The 25,641-nt window shown below is 33.1% G+C and overlaps 1 protein-coding gene across 3 annotated transcripts; it reads left to right on the forward strand.

Moving 5' to 3' along the window:
* Positions 1-2,635: 2,635 nt before the first annotated feature.
* Positions 2,636-24,795, forward strand: LOC129939374 (phospholipid phosphatase 5). Of its 3 annotated transcripts, XM_056047364.1 has the most exons (5): positions 2,636-2,776; positions 2,862-3,274; positions 3,470-3,816; positions 13,314-13,699; positions 13,763-14,529. In XM_056047364.1, the coding sequence occupies exons 2-5, from the start codon at positions 3,080-3,082 to the stop codon at positions 14,158-14,160; spliced, it is 1,326 nt and encodes a 441-aa protein (XP_055903339.1). In that variant the 5' UTR covers positions 2,636-2,776; positions 2,862-3,079; the 3' UTR covers positions 14,161-14,529. The 3 variants fall into 3 exon arrangements, with proteins under 3 accessions (XP_055903339.1, XP_055903340.1, XP_055903338.1); XM_056047365.1 differs by lacking the exons at positions 13,314-13,699; positions 13,763-14,529 and adding exons at positions 23,964-24,346; positions 24,417-24,795 and having other exon boundaries at positions 2,676-3,274; XM_056047363.1 differs by having other exon boundaries at positions 2,698-3,274.
* The last annotated feature ends 846 nt before the right edge of the window (positions 24,796-25,641 follow it).

Raw genomic sequence — 25,641 nt, forward strand, 5'->3', positions numbered from 1 at the left:
CTATAGATTTATATACAAAGATTTTTTATTAAACTCGTGTTACAGTCAGATTCAACCGTGTTTAAGTGTTGTTAAAGTCAACTTATGCAGGTTAAAATCTTATTTGGCACTCCATAAGGTGAAAAAGGTGAACGCCTGAATCTATTTACTGACGAACTACGCCAAATCCTGGAAAAGACATAAGAACATAACATCGAAACACACCGTCTTTTCAACGCTTTTAAAGCAGCTTATGACAGTGTAGACAGAAACGAACTATACCGTGCCATGTAGAGTTTTGGTATCCCTACCGAACTGATACTTCTTATCAGGATGACGCTAGAAAATGCTCGTTACTGCGTCAAAATTGAAAGAGACTCAACCGAAATCTTCGAAACCACCAGAGGTCTTCGGCAAGGCGATGCGCTATCATGTAGCTGCTTCAATATTGTTATTAAAAGAGTGGTGCGCAACACCAACGCCAATACAAGTGGCGCTATCTTTCAAAAATCCACACAATATCTTGGATATATAGATGACATCGACATTATGGGAAGAACCAAATGAGCAGTGACGGGTGCTTTCACTTTTTCGACATTTCTTTAGCGTTAAATTGAAAGATCTCTAGTCAAAAATTGCATTTTAGGTTTTTGAGTTGGTGTAACAGCCTTTTTATCTTTTTTTTTTAATACTAATGTCTAGAAAAACTGCTAAATATCGTATTAATTTATTCTTTAGACTCATTGAGTCTTTATGATAAGTTTACGACCTAAGCACTTTTTGACTAACATGAAGGATTTAATATTGTACAGTTAGTTCGTGCCGATTTGTAGTGAGTTTTGACATTTTTACTATAGTGCAAATATAAAATTTGATTCCCTCCATAGCCTATACATGTAGGATTTTGTAATCGGTGTGATTACAAATTTAATAAATTATAAAAATACTCAGAGTTTCGAAGTACTAGAAATTATATGAAAAAAGGTCAATTATAAATTCAGTTCTGTATTTGATCGTTAATTTATTTTAATATGATGAATTTTGTATTTCAATCTGTGTGATAGTTAAAAGTGATAATGGCTATTTACATGAAAGTGACGAATGAATGAAAAAATGAGATTTATATACCTAATTTCTTTGGAATTGTAAAAGCAAAAATATAGCTTTAGTTGATATAAAAGTAACAAAAGGTCATCCTACGAAAATAAAACTATGTAGATCCAAAACATAAAACTTTTATGCCTCAAACTTCTTATTTTCTATTGTTTATTTACTTTCCAAACATTATTTGTCTCTTTTCTTTCAACTACAATTCCACACTACCCTACTATTTAAAACACAAAGTAGCCATTCCAAATGCAAATTATACTTCAACGAATAAAATGTTCACTCGCGTCTTAACCTACAAATTTCATTCTAGTCTTTGTTGTGCATCTGTAATGATGAAAATGAATAAATACAAGCCATGTCAAAGAAATGTAATAAATTACTATCATTTGTTGGTCACTTTCATGTGAATAGTTCTTAACCCCTTTTCCTATAAAATATTAGAACTTTTTGTGAGTACAGCGATGTGTCGATGTCTAACACAGAAATAAAAAGTGAAGTTAAAGAAAATATAAGAGATGGGTGTAAAATTAATATCATATCCTTCCATGATCCAAAAATAACAATTATAGGAGTTGATAAAAAAGTAGATAAAGAAAATCTAATTGAAACTCAAAAATAGTAAATTAATCTAAATGCAAACATAAAACTTTTAAAACCTTTAAGCTGTTTTAAGACTTTTTAGAAGCTGAATACCATGTTTGAATATTGGTTGGAATAAATGTACAGTATGTGATAAAATTAATGTTAGAAGATGTTTTAAATGTAGGGGTTTTAACCATATGGCGAAAAGTGTACAAAAAAAACGAATTGCCTAAATGTAGCCATGAACATAAATTGGAAGAATGTCCAAATGAAAGTAAATAATGTGTTAATTTTTCACTAACGATAAAGAAGCTAAATATGGATATAATTGCCCTTTGTATTTGAGAAGTTTTTTAGCAAACAAAGTTTTTTGAATTTATGCAATTAATTATCGAAGGATTAACAAATAATTTTAGTGAAATCCAGAATATAATATATGGATATAAATTTGATATTATTGTGATCACTTAAACTCATGTTGGAATTGAAACAGACAATAGAGAAATAAGTATTTAATCATATGTAAGACCTCATCCTCATACACAGTAGGATTTTTAATATATTTCAAAGACTGTTTGGATATTGATTCTAAAACTACAATTGAAAATAAAACAATAGTATTGCCTACTTTTTATAGCTCGCCAAATATTTCAATAAGACGCTTTTTAATTGAATTGTGATACATGAATTACCGGACAAAAATATAGTTAAACTTGGTGATTTTGGCATTGACTGGCTTGAAACCAGTATTTTTCAATACAACATACTACAAATTTTGAGGCAAAGGTTCAAATCAAATGCAGATACATGTAAATCATCCATTCGTTTAAAATTGACCACAATAGCTTGATATGCAAACTGACCCTAAATATAAAATCTTTTTTTGACTTTCTACTGAATGCTTTCATTTTTCCTCATTCTTGTACACCTCATAGAAAAATCAACAAAAATCGAAAACAGCTGATTGAAAGCTCACCAAAGTAGTTTTTCACTTCTTTGTTTGACCTTCCTCCTTCGCGCTTTCTTATTTGAAAATAAACTTCTATTGATTTTGTTTAACAAAAAAAAAACATTTGCTTATAAGTGAACTTCTGGCCTATTACAAGTACTTTTAATTTATTTTTTCTTTAATTTAATAAAAATAATTTCCTCTTGATATAAATTAAAATGATGTCATTCTCTACTTATAGTCTTCCTAAGTTTTAATGGACTCGGAAGCAGTTAGTTTCATTTGAACGCATGTCTATTTTTAAAGTAAACAAAACTTATCTAAGCCTTGAAAACTTATCATTACCGCTGTTCTTATGTAATAAGAACGATAGTTAAATAGATTAATATCTGATCCTGCCGGTGTTTTTGTTTTCACTCACTTAAAAATTGAAAGGTTTCAAACAAAACCTTATTGGCTATGTTATCATCTTCCTCCAGTTCCAGTCCTACCGCAGACCAAGATGTCAAACTGCGTCATCGGAATACTATGACAGCTTCGGCTACAACAACTAGAACCCCAACCAGTACCAGTCCAGATCTAGACACAGGCAAAGCTGTACATAGCAGTAGTGGGGCTCAAGATACATTTCTCACGGAAGAGAAATTTCAAATAGTATGTAAATACAAATCATCAATATCAAATGAAGGCTTTATCTTATCTGGTTTCATTTTATTCAATTTGCCGAGCTGTTCTTTTTCGTATTTAGTTTTTATTAGTGCCAAGTCATATTCGATTCGTTCGACTGAGTTATTTATCTTAGTAACGAAAAAAACTTATCTCTTAATAATTGCTTTTTTTTTTGTATAGAAAGAACTATTGATTGAAGAACAACATTGTAGGGGGAAACCAAGTGATTTAGTCAGTAATTCATCGTCATCGGCCAATGCACAGCCTCACATGGCACAGGCACATCGTCGTCAAACATTAAGTGAAAGTTCTGACGAAAGCCACTCGAACCAACTTACTACAATTGGCGATTGTATGGAATACAGAAATAAATCAGCTGTTGATACAATGAGATCGAATACCCTGCAGCGCCAAACTTCATCAAACAATGCAACAGGAGCCACCACTTTGCGGAGCAGTACCACCTCGCGGTACATAAATCTGTTCATGGAGATTGCCATTCGGGTTTTACTTTGTTACGGTACAGTGTAAGTACCTACCTTTTTGGCTTATGTAATTTAAGAATGCTTAGCTCTTCAAGGGTTTGCTTTCAAATTGATTAATCTGGAATTGGGACTCATCTTTCTTTTAAACAAATAAATTATACATATACATAAGGTGTTTGTGTAAGACTTTCAGTTCACTTAAGGTAGTTTTGTGCAACTGCAACAAAAACTTAAACTGGTCAGAAAGATTCTTGTTTTAAGTTTAATTTTTGGAGTTCAATTTTTAATGTGGTGGTTTGGTAACTTTGTTTGGCATTTATTCAAAATTTCCTTAGTGCATAATATTTATAACCTACATATTAATTTGTTTAATGAGTAATGACGCTATGTGAAAAAGTTATACTAAATGCTGCGCTTGATTGGATCTTATGTTTTTGCTTTCTCATCTCTGTTCACCTTGTCTTTATTTAAGAAAATCTGTATGTCAAGTGTATGGTATAGTTTTATAGTTTATTGTATACAAAATTAAATGCAATGTATCAATTTCTTATTAAATAGAATTACTAATAATTGGTTGTTTTTATACAGCCTTTTGAAGGATTGAGAAGACTATTTGACTTTGTGATTATGAACATCAAGTTCAAGAAATTAACTTACACCTGTAAAAGGGTATTCCAACAAGGCAAAAACTTATAATTGCTTTTAATTCAGTGTAGATTCAGTTACTTTTCATGGTATCTTTAATTTCGCTTAACTTGTATATATAAAGTTTAGTAATCAAATTTGAATATCAAATCATTTACAGTGGTGGACACGAATTTAGCACATTGAAAAGAGTACAAGTATTTTTCTACTTTCAATTCTTTATTACTTGCAAGTAACGGTTCATTGTTATGTTGTTACTATGACTACCTTATATGGTAATAAAAATGTGTAAATGATTGAAAAGTAAAATACCGTTTTGCGAACAATGAAGATTGTTTGTGATTTGCGTTGTTTTGAGCTGGACATAAATTTAGCCCGTTTTGCAATCAAAGAGTGTATTTTTAATTTTCGTGTTTTTTTTTAAAAGAAAATAATAATTTTTGAAGTAATTAAATATTCCTTTAATGATCTATATTTAAAAATTAAAAAAAATAAATTAGTCATTGCAAAAGAAAAATAGTGCTACAAGAAAAAAAGGGATTTTGATCTTAAAAATGAAATCAAAAGGGCGGACGGTAACAGACATTTCTTAGTTGTTAGAATGCTCCAGGAAGTCGGTTTATAATGTCCTTCATCATTTCAAAAACTTTATAGTGATTGTAAACGTTAAACAAAACCCCGGGCCAGAATGACAACTACAAATGAAGATAGAATTATTTGTAGGTTATCGACCAAGGATTTGTTTAAGACCTCCAGTGCCATTCGAAGCGACCTTTCAACGAACTATGGAGTAAATGTTTCCTCAAAGACCATAAGCCGCCAATTAAATGAAAACGATTTACGTGGGTGCGTTGCTCAGACAAAAACCGCTTGTATCAAAACAAATCTGAAATCTAGGTTACAGTTTTCCAAAGCTCACCCAGACAAACCAATTAGTTTTTGGAAAAACGTGTTCTGGAGCGATGAATCCAAATACTGCCGGTTCGAATCGGATGGGAAAAAATATGTATGGCGTCCAAAAAACTGAATATGATCCGAGGCACACCAATAAGACGGTGAAACACGGTGGAGGCAACATTATGGTCTGGGATGCTTTTTCATGACACGGCGTTGGCTACATCGTAAAAATTGACTCCAAAATGGACCAGACGTGTACAGAGATATTCTGTTGGGTCATATGATAACCTACGCAGAAGACATTTTGCCGTTATTATGGCGCTTCATGCACGACAACGACCCCAAACACACTTCAAAGTTAGTGAAGTGTCCCTTAGAGGTGAATAAAATCGACGTTTTGAAGTGGCCAGCACAATCACCCGATCTTAACCCGATCGAGAATTTGTGGAATGATGTTGAACATCACCTTAATCAAAAAAAAAAAACAACCAATTTAACACAATTGTGGCACGAGTTTCAAAATGCTTGGTATGCAATTCCAAAGTCACGATGTGAGGCTTTGGTTGAAAGTTTGCCAAGAAGAATTCCTTCTGTACTGCAAAATAAAGGGTTCCCTATCAAATACTAAGAAAAACTTAGAATTGATAACGGTAATTAAAATTTTATAAAGGAATTGTTGAATGTGCTAAATTCGTGTCCAGGCGAAAAATTGATGTTTCTACATTCCATACTTTTTTCTTCTTACAGATGTTAAGCATATTTGATGAAGTACTATGAAAACATAGTGCTATGTATATGTAATGTTAATAAAATATAATTAATTTCATAATAAGAAAACAGATTGAAAATTAAACGGTTTTTATTTTCTTTAACAAATGTGCTAAATTCTTGTCCACCACTGTATATAAGAACATGCATATAATTATGTATCAAAACTTTTGTAAATTATGCTATATAGGTAAAGAGAACTATCACGCTGTATTATCCGTAGCGTGATGGTTATTGCGTAGAACTGTCATGCTAGAGGTCTTGAGTTCTGTCCCTACATGTGTCACCTCAAAGTTTTTCACGGGCAGTACCAGTTCGAATAATTGATAGATCCTCCAAAAGCAATTCTCGTCATGAAACGTGCTTTCTTAAATTTGGCGGCATAAAAACTGCGGGTTCCCTCCATTCCTAAAATGACTCGCACAAGGGAATGATTGAGAGTTATAACTCACTAGGCTCTGGTTTTCTATGGATTTATTACGATTTTCATAATACAAAAAGACTAGATGCGAAACTAGGCGATTCTTAGTTTTTCAATCTTATTTTCATAATAGTACAAATTATTTTACTCAAAGGTCAGCAATCGCCTTCAGCGCTTGTCGTTATTCAGTGGTTTAGGTGAAACGAAAATCGTAATATAGGGGTATGCGATATATTGTGTGATATCAAAGATAAATCTACCTATCTAACAGCTTCAAACACATTTTTAAAGAATGCCTAGTAGAATTTGTTTATATTAAATTAATAATTAATTCATTTCCTGCTGTTAAGCACATACATATATATTATTAAGTTTGTTTATTTTATGAAATCGATCAGTCAGGGCTCTCATCACGAAAGGCTGTTGATCTCATTTTCGATATCGTCATCGACAGCTATGATGCACGTATATATAAAAAACACCTATCATCTAAATGATATCGAGTAGACGATTGAGCTTTTGCTTTTCGTATTTGTAATATTTAGACAACGTCTATACGATACCGATTGGCCTATGGTTCTTGTTGTGTTTCTTAAGTTTTATTTTTCAAAATAAAAATTACTAAATAAAAGAAAATGTTTCGCCGAAATATTTTATTGTTACAAAACTACGAGGACAATGAAAAACATAAGTTAATACAAAGAAAAAGAGAATTAAAAAATGCCTCGGATCTTGGTGGTGCTCTAAAACAGTGTGAATTACTACTTCCGGCCACTGTAGTACGAGGGAAAATAATTTGATTTACTTTCCTCCATATCTGATATTGGGACTTCTTCAGATGGACCTAACCTGGTCGTTTTTTAAGGCAGCAAGTTTTGACTGCACTTCTTTATGGCCCTATATTTGTAATTAGCCCAAAGTTTTGAAATTATTTTGTTTTCTTAAGGGGATCATCCCATGTGACGGCCTGTAATTCAAGGAATTTTTAGGATTTTTTTACGATCAGTAAATAGATTCAACTTGATTAAATTTAATTTACATAGTTTGACAGTATAAATATAAAATTTGAATTAAAAATATTCCTCCACGATTCCTGCTAATTGGCTTATCTAAAACAAAAAAAGTGAACGGCGTTTTATCCTGTGAGCCTTTGCGATAGTGCATTCCATGCGTTTACATGTGCTGAATCCAACCCATCAAATATCAAGTTTGAAAAACACAGTTTTGAGAAAAACTCGTTTAAAGGTTCAAGTCCTCTTAAATATGAAAATATCAACTTACCTTTCAATCGGCGATGCCTGGTCTATAGAATATTCCTTCCTCTTCTTCTTGAAACTCTTTCAAAGCAGATTGTTCAGCCTGTTTAACGCCATCACTTACGCGCCGCTCTCAGAACGTGAGATTCGCTTTTCATTACGTTTCTCAACAAAAGTATGGGCTTCGCGGCCTATACGGCGTCCCATAACCGACATTACTTTCAAATTACCTTCAAAACCTTCACTAAAGATTTCCTGAATAACTTTATCAGTAAGTTTACCTGATCGTTTTCCCCCGATTCCTTTATTTGTTTTATCTTTTTTAACTGCCCGAAGTCGTATCTTTAAAACGACGTCGAATTTTGAAAAATCCCTCTACTACCGTATTTTAGACATATTAAACTAGCAATTTATGAAGAAAAAAACCCCTCACTTGGAATGACCCCCTTAAGTTATGTATAAATTTACACTTTATAATACGAAGTATTTTTCTTCACGTTTCTACGATCTTTATTGGAAGTCTATCGGCGTTTAGTTTCGTAGCAAAATCTGCCCAAGTTTTTTGTAGCTCCTGTTTCCACTGCGAGCTAAATGGAATATATCCTCTTACCAATAATGGATGCTGGCTCATAAATTCTACCAGAATCTGGAGTTGTGATGGTGTTCCAGACCTAAAATATTTATTAAGTACACATTTTGTTTAAAATATTTTATATTTTTCTTACATTTTCGACATTTTATAATAATGCTACGTATATAACTTGAAATTGCTGACAAATATTTACAATTTGATGTCAAAACTCAGAGAAAAACAAAACAATTACCTAAGAATTGATGAACATTTTATTTTATCAAACAGTTTCGTACAGCGTCTGTCTAGTATATAATTCAGCAAGAACAATAGATGACACGAGAGCAAAAGTGGTACGTGAAGCTGACGATATCGTTCTCGGCTATCGCTTAGAGGATTGTCAAAAGTTACGTGACGAGAGCCCAAATGTCTAAAAACAGAATTGTAAATTCGGACCCAAAATCGTTGGTTTAATTAGGATAGCTAAATTTTTAACTTGATTGGAAGTTATTTCGACTATAGGAATAATTTATTACATCATTTTGCTAAATTTGCCTTTTTTCCGAACTGTCACTCCTGATTCGAAGTGAAGTGCGGTTGAATCCACAAAATAAATATTTCTTAACCGTATCTTTGCATGACAAAATTCAAAAGGCTGCTTTATCTTTATAATATTTCTTACGGTGACAGTTGTTTTTGTCAGTAAGGCATGGTATAAAAAATTGGAAAACTTCTTTATTATGAAAACATCCTGATCCAAAATAACCTGATACAAATAAATGCTAAAAGTTTATTATTTATTCTTGGAATCGAGTTTTTTTAACATGCAAATAATTGTACAAAGAAAACAAAAAAATATATGTTTTTGTTTAGATTCAAACAATTTTGTGTTTGTTTATTATTTTTTAATTTAATTGCAGATAAGTCAACAGCTTAATTTTGCATGAATTATTGAAAGGATTTAGGTTTTATACAAACAGAAAAGATCAATAAAACATTATGACAAAAAAAACATTGAATAATTAATATCTATATTTTACGTACATACATACATATGTATGTACAGTTCTGTTCACACAAAAAAAAAACAGTACTTTCAAAATATAACTATTCATTTTAATTTACCGAAGTTATTACGAATTTCCATTTACTCCATACCCCAAATTAAACTATTCTTAATTTACTAACTTGTTGTACCTGTGGCGTGGTGGTTAGGGCATAGGACTGCCTTGCCAGAGGTCTTGGGTTGAATTTCTGCCTTTGCCTTTGCGCACAGGAATGGTTGAGAATTGTAAGTCACTAGTCCCACCTAATTTATTTATTTTTATATCTTACGTGCCAAGTGTCTCACAACTTTCTACAGATCCTCAACATATTTTTGTTTCGCATAATTGACATCTATTTTAACATCTCGTTACAAGTTTTTATGATCAGGAGATAGCAAGGATCACTTGAAAACGGTTATTTTTTTCTTATGAAAACCCATTTTATGTTTACATTTTGAAATATGCTTTAGGTCATTATCTTGTTTAAATCCAATATTACGGCCGTTTCCTCCCTCGCATTTGGCAACAGGCCCTAATTGAGAATTTTAACATTGCACATATTATTATTATTAAATATTTATTGAACATGTAATTAATTACAGGCTAATAATAAATGTAAAGAGCTACTAGCTCTTTCTGTTTCTAATAAGATTTCGTTAATTTTGTATATGTTAGATGTATTTGGGCATTTTAATATTTCGGTGAGGTCTTTTCCATTTAATATGTTATTGATGATTGGTCTGAGTCTGGTGCAGTCGTAAAGCAGATGTTGAAGGTTAGGTGTAGTGTGGCAGGTAGGACACGGTGGAGGGGACTCTTTTTTTGAGGATGTGGAGGTGGGTGGCAGAGGTATGGCCGAGTCGAAAGCGGATGAAGTTGGTGATTTTGGTTTTTGGTATATTTGTGGGGTAGATGGGTGCTGATTTTGTTGGGTTTACTTTAGTATAATGGTGATTATACAAGCTCCATTCGATTTGTTCGGTGTTGGTGAGTCTTCTTGTTTGGCTTTTAATGAGGTCAACTTTAGTGTAGATGTTATGCAGATAAATTGGTGATTTGTTTCCAAGTTTGGCAGCTTTGTCCACCAGCTCATTCCCCCGGATGCCACATTAGTTTTATATATTGGTTTGATTTGATTAATAACGAGCGGCTATTTTTGATAGAACGGTATTATTGTTGGTATTTAATATGGCTTTGATGGTAGAGAGATGTCTGTACAAATAACTTGTTTTTTGCCAATTTGTATAGGCTCTTGAATGGCGGTAAGAATGGCAAAGGCTTATGCAGTGAAAATGGAAGCTGTTTGTGGGAGTAATCCAACACGTATCATGTTGTCATCTTCGTGGGTGATTGCAAAGGTTGTAATGGTTGAGGTTTTGGATCCGTCGGTATATTTCATTGGGTGTACTAGTTTTCTCATATGATGCAAGTTTCATTATAAAAGGGTTTGAGTCTATGAGCCAAGGTGGTTCTAGAGCAGATGAATCGCTAATTTGTAGAAGATTGTGTTTCGGAAAGTCGATGTTACCGGATTGAAGGGTTGTGTAGATGGCCGATGGAATATATCCTCTATTGATTAGCCGTGAGGTTGATTACTTTGCTGATTAACGATTTGGTTGAAAAAATTAGTTTAGCGTACAGTTTATGTTTGTTGGTTTCTCTACGCTCTTTAAAAGTAGGTAGGCCCGCCTCTGATAGGATGTTCTTTATGGGAGTGGTGCGGTACGCGACAACACTACATCTTGATGCTTGGTGGTATGTTGGTTTTATGATTCCAATTGTGGTTTTGGGAGAGTTGCCGTATATACAAATGCCATAGTCGATTTTACTTACAACTAATAATTTAGCAATATTACAGTGTGCTCACATGTACACTACTTTTCCTACTCGATAAATACTTAACAATGTTAGACCTTGCAGCTAGCGATTTCTTAATGTCTAAGCAATGATTGCGCCAATTATATTTAAAAGTAATTTAAAAGTTTTTGTTTGGATAAAATATCGCATATATATTGAAAAGCAATAGAGAACAAAACGATTGATAAAGGAGATCCTTGGGGGATTCCGTTTTCAAGTCCTTTTTACTATATATCGATTGATCATTCGTTCGGTTTTCAGATCTCCCTTGGGCATCTCGGCTATTCATGAACCCAAAAAGTACTATTTTAATTTCATTTCTCCAAAAATTGTTCCCTAAGATAATCTTAATGCAATCCTGCGAAAAATAATTCTTTTTGTCACGTTATTTTTGGTTTTGGTCGTAAGTGGCACTTTTTTCGCAATTCAGTGGTCGCATTCACAAAGCTAGTGGCTACGTAGTCAAAATTCAATTTTGCTTTGTGAATGCAAAACTACACTACAAAGCAAGTCAATCTGGAAATGTCATATAAATAACAAATGCAAATATGTTCAATAAGAAACGTTTTTGATTTGATAACTTTAACTTATCTTTTGTGTTTTTAGATTCAATAAAATCAAATTTAAGACACAATTTGAATGATTTATATTTGTATTTAAATATTGAACAATTTATTTCGTTTTGAATTCGTGTTACTTTACGAGCAGCTGATTGTGAAACGTCAAAATCATTCTCCACTAACTTTGTAGCCGAATTTTTAACACTACGTCGGAGGGGAAATATCAACTACTTTTGTAGTTAGATTTAGCCAATCAGAATCCCTTGACTACGTAGCCACTAGCTTTGTAATGCGACCAGTTTCATACAAGCGGCGTCTTGTTTAAGTCAAACCATTCACGGAAGTTCAAGATGATCTTTTATATGCAATATACTCATTGATGTCTTCTAATTTAAGAAATTGCGGTTTTGTAGATCAATTCACTCATCGGTCATTCGTTTTGGATCACGGTTCAAAAAAGTTTGAATTTTTGTTTACATAAGTTTAGATAAGTCTTTTCTTCCGAATGTAATATTTTGTATTAAATTTATTTTTCCTTTGGTGCATTGCTTTGGTCAATATACTTTTAACTAAATTATTATATTAAATGAGGATAAGAACCAATGCCAACCAAATTAAAATGCATTACTGGGTTCCACGAACTTTCTCCTCTATGCGAAATAGTATCTATATTTTAACATTTTACCCATAAAATAAGTTTATCTTCAAAATTATAAATGCCATTTGGGTACTACTGTTTTTTTCTGATCTAATAAAAAAAAATTAAAACGCCAATCTGCTTGAAACCTTAAATTCCAATTTTGAACTCTATCGACCCAATGGTTTAGGCTGTAGAAGTGAGAACAGATGAACAGACAGAAGTATCGCTGTGAGATGAACAAGCAGTTTTATTATTTTGTAGAAAGGATTACTTAAGAGTTGCTTTACTTTTTTTGTGAACACAACTGTTCATATGGATGCCCTAATATTAGAATTACTTTAGCGAAAAAAGTATCTTTTCTGTGGTGATTTTATTTGATGAATCAAATTAAATTTTTAGTCACAGATTCCATTCAAAACTAAAAAAAAACTGTGTTGAATTCTTTTACTTAGTCATGTTAATAGATATTCATAAAACTTTTTAGCAAAATTTTATTTGTTTCTTCATATACTATTCTATTTTTACTTTAACTATTTACTAGCTTTTATTCAATTATTTTTAAATTCTTGTATTCATTAAGTTATGAGTACTTAAGAAAATGTGTGTTTATTTTTGCAAAGCTTTGTAATAACTATTAACTGCTAATTAATCAATTATACAAGTCTAAATATTAACACAAATAATGTACAACCTAACTTAATGTAAATAAATAACCACCTTTTACTGTATTTTAATTTTTCATATACCATCTCGATCGTCAACTCTTTTAGCATATTGGGTTTTCTTTTAATTTTAAAAGTATATTATATTTAAAAATGATATGATATGTTTCCATTTGTTTATTGTCTTATTTTCTTCTCATCTCATAATTATTGCAGAAAATTCGAAAGAACCATAGCATTCAAACGAATAATCCATCCCGAAGAAGTTTGGCTTTACAAAAATCCAATTAGCAAAGACTACGTGCCTGCTTCGACTGCCCTCTTTTGGATAATATTTGCCCCACTCGTACTCATTTTTAGCAATTTCTTGATGTCTCGTAATAAAAGAGACTTCAGACAAGCCACTTATGCCTTTACACTTGGTCTAGTTATGAATGGTTTTTTCACAAGTCTCATTAAGGTCAGTGTTGGAAGACCTCGACCAGATTTCTTCTATAGATGTTTTCCTGATGGGGTTATGGGTGAAAGCTTCGAAAAATGTACAGGTGATGAGAAAGTAATTGAAGAAGGCAGAAAAAGTTTTCCCAGTGGACACTCTTCAAGTGAGATTAAGAAAGAAACAAAGTTTCTGACATACTCAATAGCGATATCTTTGTTTTTTGTAGTGACATTTGCTGCTTTTGGATTCATGTCATTTTTCTTGGCCTCTAAGCTTCATGTCTTCAATGAACGTGGACGAGGACAATCTTGGCGTTTGTGTATTTCATTGGTACCATTGCTTGTTGCCTTGGAAGTGGCTATCAGTCGAACATGCGACTATCATCATCACTGGCAGGATGTATTGGTTGGGTCATTGCTTGGTATATGTGTATCGTATCTGTGCTATCGACAATATTTTCCATCTATTTTTTCAAAAAATTGCCATCGACCATATTCCTCAAGAGATAAATACTTAGCCGATCAAAAAAACTGTTTTGCTAACTCCGCGTTAAATGCAGATGCAGACCACACAGATGAAAATCAGCCGTTGATAAGTGCTGAAAAAGAAAACAAGTGGATTTGAATTAATGTAAAATTTTATAGGTCAATTATTTCATATTTAACTTTTCTTATATTTTTTAGCAGATATGATTTGTGTGTATTATTATATTATATGATGTGTATGCATAAGCACTGCTTATTTGTATGGTCTTCCTCTCTGAAATAAAAACCATTCCCTAGCTTAAGTCGAAAGTAGTGAAAACGAGTATATAAAATATTTATAGTAATGTTACAATAAAGTGATGATCAAATCATCAGTATTACGCGTGTATGAGGTATGTTAGCTTAGTAAAGCTTAGGACAAAAGCTAATATTTTAGTTTTGTGGTGTTGATGTAACCTTATATAAGTTTTATATCAAAATAAAGCACATTTGTATTTATAAAATTTTATTTCATTTATTTATTTTTCATAAAAAAAATCATTAATAAGTTCTTGATTGGAGTGAACCCATATCTGATCAAATTCATACATGGTTAAGCTTTCGGACCATCAGCATTTGTGCCTGTCTTGTAACTTAAAATATTCTTAGCGAAGCAATGGAGTTGTTTGGGTTAAATCAAAAAAACTATGCAGTACTCCATGTACTCGGGTTTTTCAAAAGCTGAAACTATGTAAGTAAACACTTTCCCAACTTTATAAAGATGAGCAAGGGGAGTTCCCAACTTTATAAAGATGAGCAAGGGGAGTTATGAATAACATTTTAATCGGATCATGGTTTAAGACATAATCAACATAGTCGAAAAAGTCTCCGTTTAGCAGAAATCTGTTTTGGCCTTTAAAAGTAAAGATTTTAAGCTTTTTGAAAAGTACCTGCGATGAAAATAATTATATCAACAAATAATTTTCCAACAGAAATTGTACACTTTTATTTGAAAAACTTGTAATAAATACAAATCACAGCCCAAAAAAATGAGGAATAATAGACTTCTTACAGTTTAAGTTTTGATTAATTTTCGTTAGAAAAAAAATCAGACATCACCTTAAGTAAGGAAAAGAATTAATTCAGTAGGACCTCCTACTTATCACGTCTTTCAATATGCCTCTCACTGAATTGACAAGCTTGGCCGTCGTATCTCGAAAAATGTTGTTCCATTCCTCAAGTGTTATCGTTTTAACTTTTTAGTCTAAGTGATCCCAGAGGTGCTTAATAGGATTAAGGTCGGAAGACTGAGTGGGATGTTTTACTTGCCTACGAAGATTGTACAGCAATAATTCCTTTACCACCAAGGAATTATGTTTCGGATTTTCTTTTAGAATATGTATCATGTTTTCTATAAATACGAGGTTTCCAACGCCTAAAGCTGCCATACACCCGCACACCATAACATTGCCGACGCCGTACTTCACTTCAGTTTTTTTAGTTCGGAGCAGTGTTCAGCTTTCTCCACTCCTGCTTGACGTAACCCCACAAAGAAGAATTGTGCAGTCAGGTCAGGTAGCCATTGGTCAAAAGTGGAGTTCGTAGAAATAAATTTGTTTGGGATTTTCGTTGGAGCTCCGCTAATAACTGGTCTGGTTATAAGCGCAGTTAACCCATCTTGCTGGAAGCACCAAATGCTGTAAAATTGGATACGTTTTCGGCGGAGTTCTGGGTAGAAACGCACATTCAACATTTTTAAATTACGGTTCCCATTGACAGCTACTGATACGGCGTTTTTTTTTAAAGATGTTTGACCGGACAATACACCTTGTTGAAACTGCGCACCATACAGTAACTCGTTCTGGATGCAGTTCCGTCTTACAGAGCATTTCTGGATTTGATTCACTTAAAAATACAAAAAGGAATAAAGCGCCAGGTCAAGACCGAGTGCCATATGACTTCCTTACCAAAGCCCCACAGTCAGCAATAAATATATTAGCTAAACTATTCAATCGAATGCTTGAATGTGGAAAAGTGGAACTAGATTTCAAAAAAACTATTATTTTCCAATTTACAAAAAAGGTGATCAGAACATTGTCGAAAACTATAGAAGGTTATCGTTTATGGACACTATTGCAAAAAGCTTTGCGGAGTTCTATTAACAAGACTACAGCAATGGGAAAAGGAATATAGTATTCTAAATGAGTTCCAAGCTGGATTTCAAAAAGGCTACAGCACTGCTGATAATCTGTTTAACCTCTTCAACATCATTAAACTTCAAATGAATGACAACAAGAAAGTTTACTGTTTCTTCATTGACTTTAAAGCGGCGTTTGACTATATCGACCGAAGAGCACTTTTATACAAACTGCAAATCTTAGGGATTTCTGAGAAACTCATCCGAATTATAAGAGATCTGTATGATAAAACAACAGCTGCGGTATGGGATGGGGAACAATTGTCAGATTGGTTTGAAACAACGATGGTTGTTTAACAAGGTTGCTTGCTGAGTCCACTATTTTTCGCACTCTATATAAATGAATTCAAAATCGATTGCAAATGTATGCGGATGACATTGTGCTAATAGCTGATAAGCCAGACATACTGTCAACGGTGGAATCTTGTTATAAACCTGGAGAAATCGAAAGCGATGGCATTTTGAAAAAGAGGTTAGGTTAGCAAATACAAGTATCTTGGTATATGGCTAACTTCCGGACTAAGCCTAACTGAGCACTTCAAACAACCTAGACAGAACTTAAATTTTACGTGAAATAGGTTTATCACTAATAAAGATTAGTGATTAGAAAGTTAATTTAACTTCTAAGACCGATATCTTCAACGTACCAGAGCTATTCTCGGTTATGGAGCACAAGTATGGGGGGATTTACAACATGATGAAGTGGAAAAGATGCAAAGATACTTCTACAACAAAGTACTGGGTCTGCCAAGTGTGACGCCTAACTATGTCCACCCTTGAATGCCAGTTGAAACCTGTCCTTAAATACACGATGATATGTAATATGTACTGTTATATGTGGGAAGAGATCTCAGTGCTTACGCAAATAACAGGTTACCAAAATTTTTAGCCAAGCTGATAATTGAAAAGAAGATTTTCTGGCTTAGGAGTAGGGAAAATAGCCTCATTCGGGAAGATGTAGAACAGTGATGAGATCGTGACCAACAAAACTCTGTTTAAGCTGGTTGTGGATGGCGTAGCAGTTAAAATAATCGATCGCGAGCACTTAGAATCTGTGCAAAGAGCACAACAAATGAGAACACACAGCTTGTACCATTTGCTTGATTATACTGCTGGTGAAGTTAAGGTCTCTGAAGACTGGGATATTTCCAAAATTCGCTGGATACTAAAAGCAAGAGCAGGGCTTATTATGCTCAATGGAACACGAAGGACAAAAGCTGAAAATATAAACTGTACTCTCTGCAATTCAAACGATGAAGAGACACTTGCACATTTTGATGGAACTCGCCCAATTTTAAGAAGTAATCGCAAAGAGACATTAGGAAGTGGTTCACTTTATATAAACACTATAATACATTTCTTAAATGGAATAAAGGATTGGAACTGCATCATCAAATACTTACAAATAACACTGAATTATCGCCAACAACTTATAAATGAATTTAACTAGAATTTGAAACGTATTTTAATTATATTTTTGCCTTAAAAATAATTATAAATCTAGGGAAATTTTTAGAAAAAATTGTATTGATTGCGACAAACGACAAAATTCTTTGTTGAACCTTTTTGTTTAAAGAAATAATAACACATTTGTTAAATTATTATACTAATTCTATAAGAAGTGAATCATATCATAAAAATATAAGAAACAATTTAATATGTATGGATAAAGTAAAATAAACAACATTACTTACATAGTGCCTTGGGCTCGGAAAGGATCTCAATATCACGATATTACATCTATGCACAGAATAATAAAACCAACCGTCTGCAAAGTAGATCATCGATTGTCTAATTACCTTTTATTACATTGATGAATTACCTTTTATTTTGTACAGCCTCCAAGTCGGCTAACGGCAAAAGCCGTACATTTGTTTACGTTGATTGGCTCTTACATTTATTGTACGCAAATTTTGCGGCCAATATGTGACGTGTAACATGATATGCCGAAAAATCCGCACATTACCCATTTCCGATCGTATGAAATTTTCCTATAATATTGTAGATTTTTTGACATCGGGCTTTGCTAAAGGTTTGTGATTGTTGACGAAGCGGTGAAATTAATGGAAAAGAAGAAGAACATAAAGAAAGCTATCCCGCTTAGTAAATTACCAAGTGGTAACATTTTATTTAAACAAAAATGGTTTGGTGCAGAATGCCTGAACTTTTGAGATCAAATAAATATAATTCCAATATTCTCAAAGTACTCTATAACGAAGCCAACAAGGATTTTAAATGAATTTGTTATGATAAAAAGGCAGCATGTGAACAACAAAATATAACTGTGATAACTCGTATTGTTTTGTTGTTCACATGCTGCCTTTTTATCATAACAAATTCGTTTAAAATCCTTGTTGACTGAGTTTTGGAAAGCGGTGAAATATATAAATGGATCATCTAACACTATTTCGTTGTCGTTAAATGCTCCTCTGCTGAGAACCCACTTTAACAGCCCTTAACAGCCTCCTTTATTTGAATATGCACCCCCTATGTTTCTAGATGAAAATTTGAATGCACTTTTTAGTCTTCAAGATGTTCAGGAAGCCATAAACAACTCAAAGCTAAATAAAGCCCCGGGAAATGACCGAATCCCATTTGAATTTTATAAAAAACTAGCGGCTCGGTACGTGCTTCGCTACGTATAAGGCATAGTAATAACACAAATTATTATTAAGTTCATTTATTCAAACAAAAAATATTTCAAATTGCTAGCTATTTGAAAGTCCAAATATATTATATTTATCAGCAAAGAGTAAAAACTTAAAAATAAAAAAAAATTAGGTTGGTCTATATGGGTTAGTCTAAAACAGTTGGATAAACAATATTTTAAGTTTTTTTTTTTCATTTTGAACATGAATAAATAAAGTGTTGAGGGTAACGACTCTGAAAAAGGCAACATAAAGTTGGCCTTGTGAAAATCATGATTCCTCCAAATTGACACCACAAACGTGAAGTGTTTGCCCTTGGGCCTTATTTATGAACATCGCAAATGATAAAGGCACAGGATATTGTAATCTTTTGAATTCAAATGGCATATCAGTTGGAATCATAAAGATACTCGGTATTAAACACACTTCTCCTTTTAATTTACCAGTTAGGATTGTAGCTTCAATCAAATTTGGCAACAACTTTTTCACTGCCAATCTGGTGCCATTACACAGTTTTGGTGGATTAATATTTCGTAATAATATAATCAAAGAACCAGTTTTCAGATTCAAGCAATGTGGTGGTATACCACGCGGTTCCAATGAATTTAAAAATTCAATTGGATAATTCATTGGTTCATCTTGATTCATAACACTGTCAATTGATTCATATGTCGTGACTACACTTGGCAGTTTCGATTGAATTTGAAAATTAATGGCATTGATATGATTGTTTTTCGGTGCTAAACTGGTGCGTTCTCTCAAACAATCATGATTTCTGTAATTCTGAAGAAAATTCGGATAAACACATTCAACCAACTCATCTATAGATTGCGCAATTGTACAAAAATTGTTCGGTAAAGTGATCAATCCGTTGGTACTGTCGATTGGTATTTTGACATCACCAATTTCTTAAAATTGTTCTGATAACTCATGGGCAGTGCAGCATAATGTAAGTGAATACGCATATTAATGTTAAGTGTCAATTTTTGTACATACATATCTCCAAAGAACTGATGATTTCAAACAGGCGTTTATTTCATAAGTAGGAATTGACGTTAATCGCAGAACTTTTGCCATAGCAGAATTTCTCGAAATATTGCAAGTTGGAGTTTCAATCACCCGTACAATGTACATTCAATGGCAATTTTAATACAGAGTGTGCGGTCCGACCATAATGTTACAGCAATTCCCTAAGATGCAAGTGACAATGCAATTTTCTGTTCCGATCGAATAGTCGCTAAAATCAATGATACAACGAAAGTTTTGCCTGTACCACCAGATGCATCCAAGAAATATAATCCACCTGTATTATTGGAAATGGCTTGCATGATTGTGTCATACATGTTTTTGTTGAATATTTAATTTAGTTAAATCCGATTGTACAAATAAACGTAAATCACGTTGCAATTCACAGTCAAAAAAATCATGTATCTTTCGACTTGGTGCCGTCATACCCAATTGTTTTAAGCCTTAATTACAATCGTTAAACTCATATCTTCAATTATTGTTACAGCTTCGTTCTACATTTTCAAGGTAATCAACAAATCGCGATTTCTTTAAGTACAAAAATTTTGTATATGGGAATATAGAAAGATGTTGATTTTATACCTTTTTGAAGATTTTTTTTTAATTTTCTCTACGTACAAACCTTCTCTAGACTTCCACGAATAATTCAAGACCAAAATTAGCCAAATCAGTAAAGGTATTGTTGAGTTATAAAATTACAACGAAAAGTGGCATTGATTTTTATATATATAGATCAACAAACGAGTTTATGAAATTAATAACCGTGGAGTTCAACCGAATCTTCGAAACAGCTGAAGTTCTCGAAAGTTTTAAAAAATCCATTATTTTTCCGATCTACAAAAAAGATTATTACAAAGATCCAGCAAACTACAGGGGAATTTCGTTTTTCAGCACTTTACCCAAATTGTTTGCTGCGTTATTATACAAAAGACTTAGTCGATGGGTGCAAGAAAAGAAAATTCTAACAGAATTCCAAGCTGGGTTTAGAAAGGGTTATTCCACAATTGACCAAATATTTGCACTTACCATTTTGAGAGAATTGTACGAAAGTAATGTGGCTTTTGTGTGGGATGGAGATGTTACGTCTGAAGAATTTTAAACTTCAATCGGCGTTAAACAGGGGTGTATACTAAGTGCCCTACTCTTCATATTGTATCTTAATCATGTAACGGATTCTGTTAAGGGTGGGATAAACTTCAATGGGGTAACAATTCAGCTTTAATGTATGCGGACGACATCGTACTTCTGTCTGATTCTGTGGATGAGTTTCAGCGAATGATTAACAAACTCAACATGTATTGTACAACTTGGAATTTAACAGTCAACCTGGAGTAATCCAAAATTATGGTTTTCAGAGACAGTGGCTGTCGATATGCTTGCTTGGAAAGTGGAGGTTCAATGGAGAAAATGTAGAGATAGTACGCAAATACAAATATCTTGGTATGATGATATCGGCGACCTTAAATGTAAATATACATCTCTTCCAACATAGTAATGAGAAATATTATTCGAACGGGTGGAAGTATTTGCAATGTTTGGATAGAAATTGCATCAGAGTGTGGAGTAGAGTTAGATATCCAGACAAAAGAACAACCTTCCTATCTAAGAGAGAAATTCAACTTGTTATTAGATAAATTCCGTAGAATCTTATATGATAGATACACTGAAGATGCTGGAGCTTCACTGTTTAGGAATTACTATAGCAAATTAAACCATTAACTTAGTGAAAACACATACATTCTTGATTGCTACTCTGTCCAATTTTAAAAGAACTTCGCGTTATGGTATTTCGTAAAAAAAAACCCTTGAAGAAGGAGAGACAATAAGCATCTTAAACGGCGAAAAAGGTTGGGATGTTTTGTACAACCATAAAGTAGCTGCACTTCAATACAGAAAACGGATTTGAGAGGGAGATTTTTAATTTTTTTTTAAATATTTTTTATTTTTTTTTTTTTTAATTTTTTTTTGTAAATAAACTACGATATTTATTTATTTATTGTCAACCTGGTAGACGGCTTTGAGCCACACCAAATAGAATAAGATAACTAAGGCATTGTAAATTAATTATTTGAAATAAAAAGTCATTACTAACTAACTAAAGAACATGAAAGTCGCCAAGAATCTGTTGTGGACCAATTAGGGGTGCGCAGTGTGGACAAAGGACTGATTTCTGCATCACCAGAAAGAGGAAACGATAATAAATATCTTACATGCGGTCTCGCCGTGCCTCCCGTCGCACATCGTCCGGAAATCATTTGCGTGCATGGAGATTATCCCTAAAGGTTGTTCAGGTTGTTCAGGTTGTTCAGATGAGATGCGACGTCGATCACTATTGTAGAGTAAAAAGTACGTCAGAACCGCAAAAGTTTGCGGCTTTCATATGCCGTCTTCTCGTAGCTTAACGCTTGTTAAATACGTTCAACTTTGAAGTTTAATCTTTATAAAAACAATAAAAGATTTACTTTGCAACTTTTTAAAACACGAATAATTGCAAAGTTCTATTTTAAATTGTTTAATCGTTTCACTTTTTAACTAAAGTCTGTAAAACTGAAAAGTGAAACGTATTTTCACTTTGCAATGAAACTCTTAACACTTAAACTTCACAAGATATTATTCTTTTGCAAAGTTAAAATTGAAACGTGTTTGGGAAAACAGGCCCAGATCTCGATTTGTTTAAATTTTGGAAAATTCACCGAAAGATTTTCCCTTATTTTATAAATTAATTATAATTTGTTTGTTGCCCAATTGCATATGCTTATGTAGTGTTAAAATTTGTATTTCCCTAGGTCAAAAGATATAATTATTAACTAAAACGGACCAAAACAGCTTTCGATTATGAACCTTTGCTTGCCAACTATAACATTAAGATGAGAACTATAGGGAAACTTTTATGTTCAGCGGTAATACTCGCACTTTTTGGAATGGTCTTCAGCTTACCCTTGATCTTAATTTCGGTAGTACTGTCAAGTATAGAAATTCTTTTTTAAACCGCACATTGAGAATGTGAAATGCTTTGGTCAACTCTGTTTTTCCCTCTCATTTTGATATTCAGGATTTTAAGACTAATGTGCACCGGTACCTTCTCTTAAAATCTTTCCTATTGTGACTGTTAATGGGCAGGTTCAGACAACATAGGGGATTTAAAAGTAAGGCAAGTTTCTAGTATCTGATTGGCCAGCTACCAAAATATTGCTTTCCAATTTAGGCAACTTTAGTGGAAAGTTGACTTCAAAGTTAGTCCAGAAAAATCTCCCTAACTATAAAAGTCAAGTCTACTTCTGTCAAAATGAAAGTTGATCATGTTTTTTCATTCAACTCAAAGCTGAACTTTGTTACTCTATAATTTATTTATTTTCTGCACAACTTCATTTATGGCTGAATCACAAACACGCTTCAGCTTCGGCTTCGTCTGCGTTACGATGGACCTGCTTTGAGGTTGCTTTGAATGACATTCCTATTATTTGATCCCTCCAAAGAGCAAATATTTTGTTTGTTGACATTTTTTTACAGCTGTTGAGCTGTCAGACAAAGCAAATGTTCAGATAATTGAACTTACGATTGTCAAACGAAACGTGAGGTCGAAGCTCCATTGTGATAGCATGCATTGAATTCCTATGGCTGAACTCGTAAACGTCAGGCGAAGCCGAAGCGTGTTTGTGTTTCATCCATTAATGCTTTCTGTAAAAGGCTTCCCTTTCAATTTGTACGTCCAAAGAATGAAGTTGACTGCAAATGAAGTCCCTTATGTTGCCTGAACCTGTACAATAACGAGTATTAAAAAAACGAGAAGTGTTCCCACTGTAGAACATTTAATTATTTGTTTTGCAGATAAAAAAATAATTATCTGTACGGAGACATGAGTAATCAAAGTGGAAAAGTTCAATAAAAATCGAACCATGATGTGATGTCTTTTAGCACCTTGCTTGGATTTTAAATGCAAACATTAAGATGGCGCCCAATATGAACCTGTTGAGCACCTGCAATATCATACATAAATGTTTGTCTACGTTATGGTTCCTCATATAATTTTTTGCTGCGTTCAAAATTTCAAATAACATTACAATCTTTAATAACTTCAATCTTAATCAACAGAAAAGTCGAACAGTTGCAACCATTTAAAAGAAAAATATTTTCTGATGAAGAGTGGCTTTATAAAAATCCAACAACAGATGACTATGTTTCTGGGAAGATGTTTTTGACCTACACTTTAATCGCGCCTTCAACTTTAATTTTACTAAATTTTTTGTATTCAAGCAACAAAAAAGATTTTTCTCAAGGATTTTTTGCATACACCTTGTCTTTTACGTTATGTTCATTTCTGACAAGTCTTCTTAAAGTCAGTGTTGGACGACCTAGACCGGATTTCTTACAACGATGTTTTCCAGATGGCATAATTGGTGATTTTGATCATTGCACAGGTGATGTTCATGTAGTGAACGAGGGTAGAAAAAGTTTTCCCAGTGGTCATTCATCAAGTAAGAATAATAACAACATTTGTAACTTACTTAAAAATTTACTCTTAATTTAATTTCAATTTATTTACAGTGGCATTTTCCAGCTTGGGCTTTATGTTTTATTATTTAGCTGGAAAACTCCATGTTTTCAATGAACGTGGTCGTGCAAGTGGTTGGAGATTACTTCTCGCAATATCACCTCTGATAGTTGCCGTTGTAGTAGCTGTTAGTCGAACTTGTGATTATCATCATCATTGGGAAGACGTGGTCGTGGGATCGTTATTGGGAATATGTGTTTCGTATTTATGCTACCGAAACTACTTTCCCTCGATGTTCGATGTAAAATGCCACAAACCTTATTCATGTGAAGAAAATGTTAGAGAGTTTCATAAAAGTGGATCCTATGTTCCTGTACAGAAAAATCTAAAGAAAACTACTTCTTCATGAATTTACACATAAATTAAAGCTTTTCAAAGATTTAATTTTGATTTAATGAGCCTTATGTGTAATCAATGTGCATTAACAATAAAAAAATTTACTAAACATGAAAATAAGTGTTATTGTTCATTTCACTTGCTAAACAATTTACGAAAACCTAACCAAAAAAAACCATTGTTGGCTTAGAGGTTCAGTCTTAAGCCAAAACCAAATCCAAATTTATATTAAGTCCTACGTCTCCTAGATAACAAAAGTGATCCGTTCAAAATCTCTAATCCCATGAGTTTGACTCGCAGATTGAAAAAGTACGTGTGATAAACTGAGAAGTAATTTATAATCTCAGACAGATACCTTTTTGTTACTGATTTACTTGTAAAATAACAGCGGATCAAAAACAGCTGAGATGTCAAAAAAGGAATCCAAAGGTATCCAAGAATGGGCAGGTTCAGACGACATTAGGGACTTGAAAGTTAGGCAAGTTTCTAGTATCTGATTGGCCAGCTACCAAAAAATTACCTTCCATTTAAGGCAACTTTAATGGAAAGTTGACTGAAAAGCTAGTCAAGAAAAATCTCCCTAACTATCAAGTCAAGTCTACTTCTAACAAAATGACAGTTGATAATGTTTTTTCATTCAACTGAAAGCTCAACTTTACTACTCTATGATTTATTTATTTTCTGCACAGCTTTATTTAATGCTTTAAAAAGGTAAAAGGGTTTCTTGTCAATTTGGAAAAGAAATAACTATTATATGTTTAAAATAAAAAAAAGAGGCTGGGATGCGACCCACACTGATTTTTATTGCTTAAAAGTTTGTCTATATGTACTCGTATCAATTTTTACCAAATTTGCGTACTATTTTTTGTAGATTTTATTTTT

Source organism: Eupeodes corollae, chromosome 1 (assembly GCF_945859685.1).
Source record: "Eupeodes corollae chromosome 1, idEupCoro1.1, whole genome shotgun sequence".
In the NCBI taxonomy this organism is placed as follows: Eukaryota; Metazoa; Arthropoda; class Insecta; order Diptera; family Syrphidae; genus Eupeodes; species Eupeodes corollae.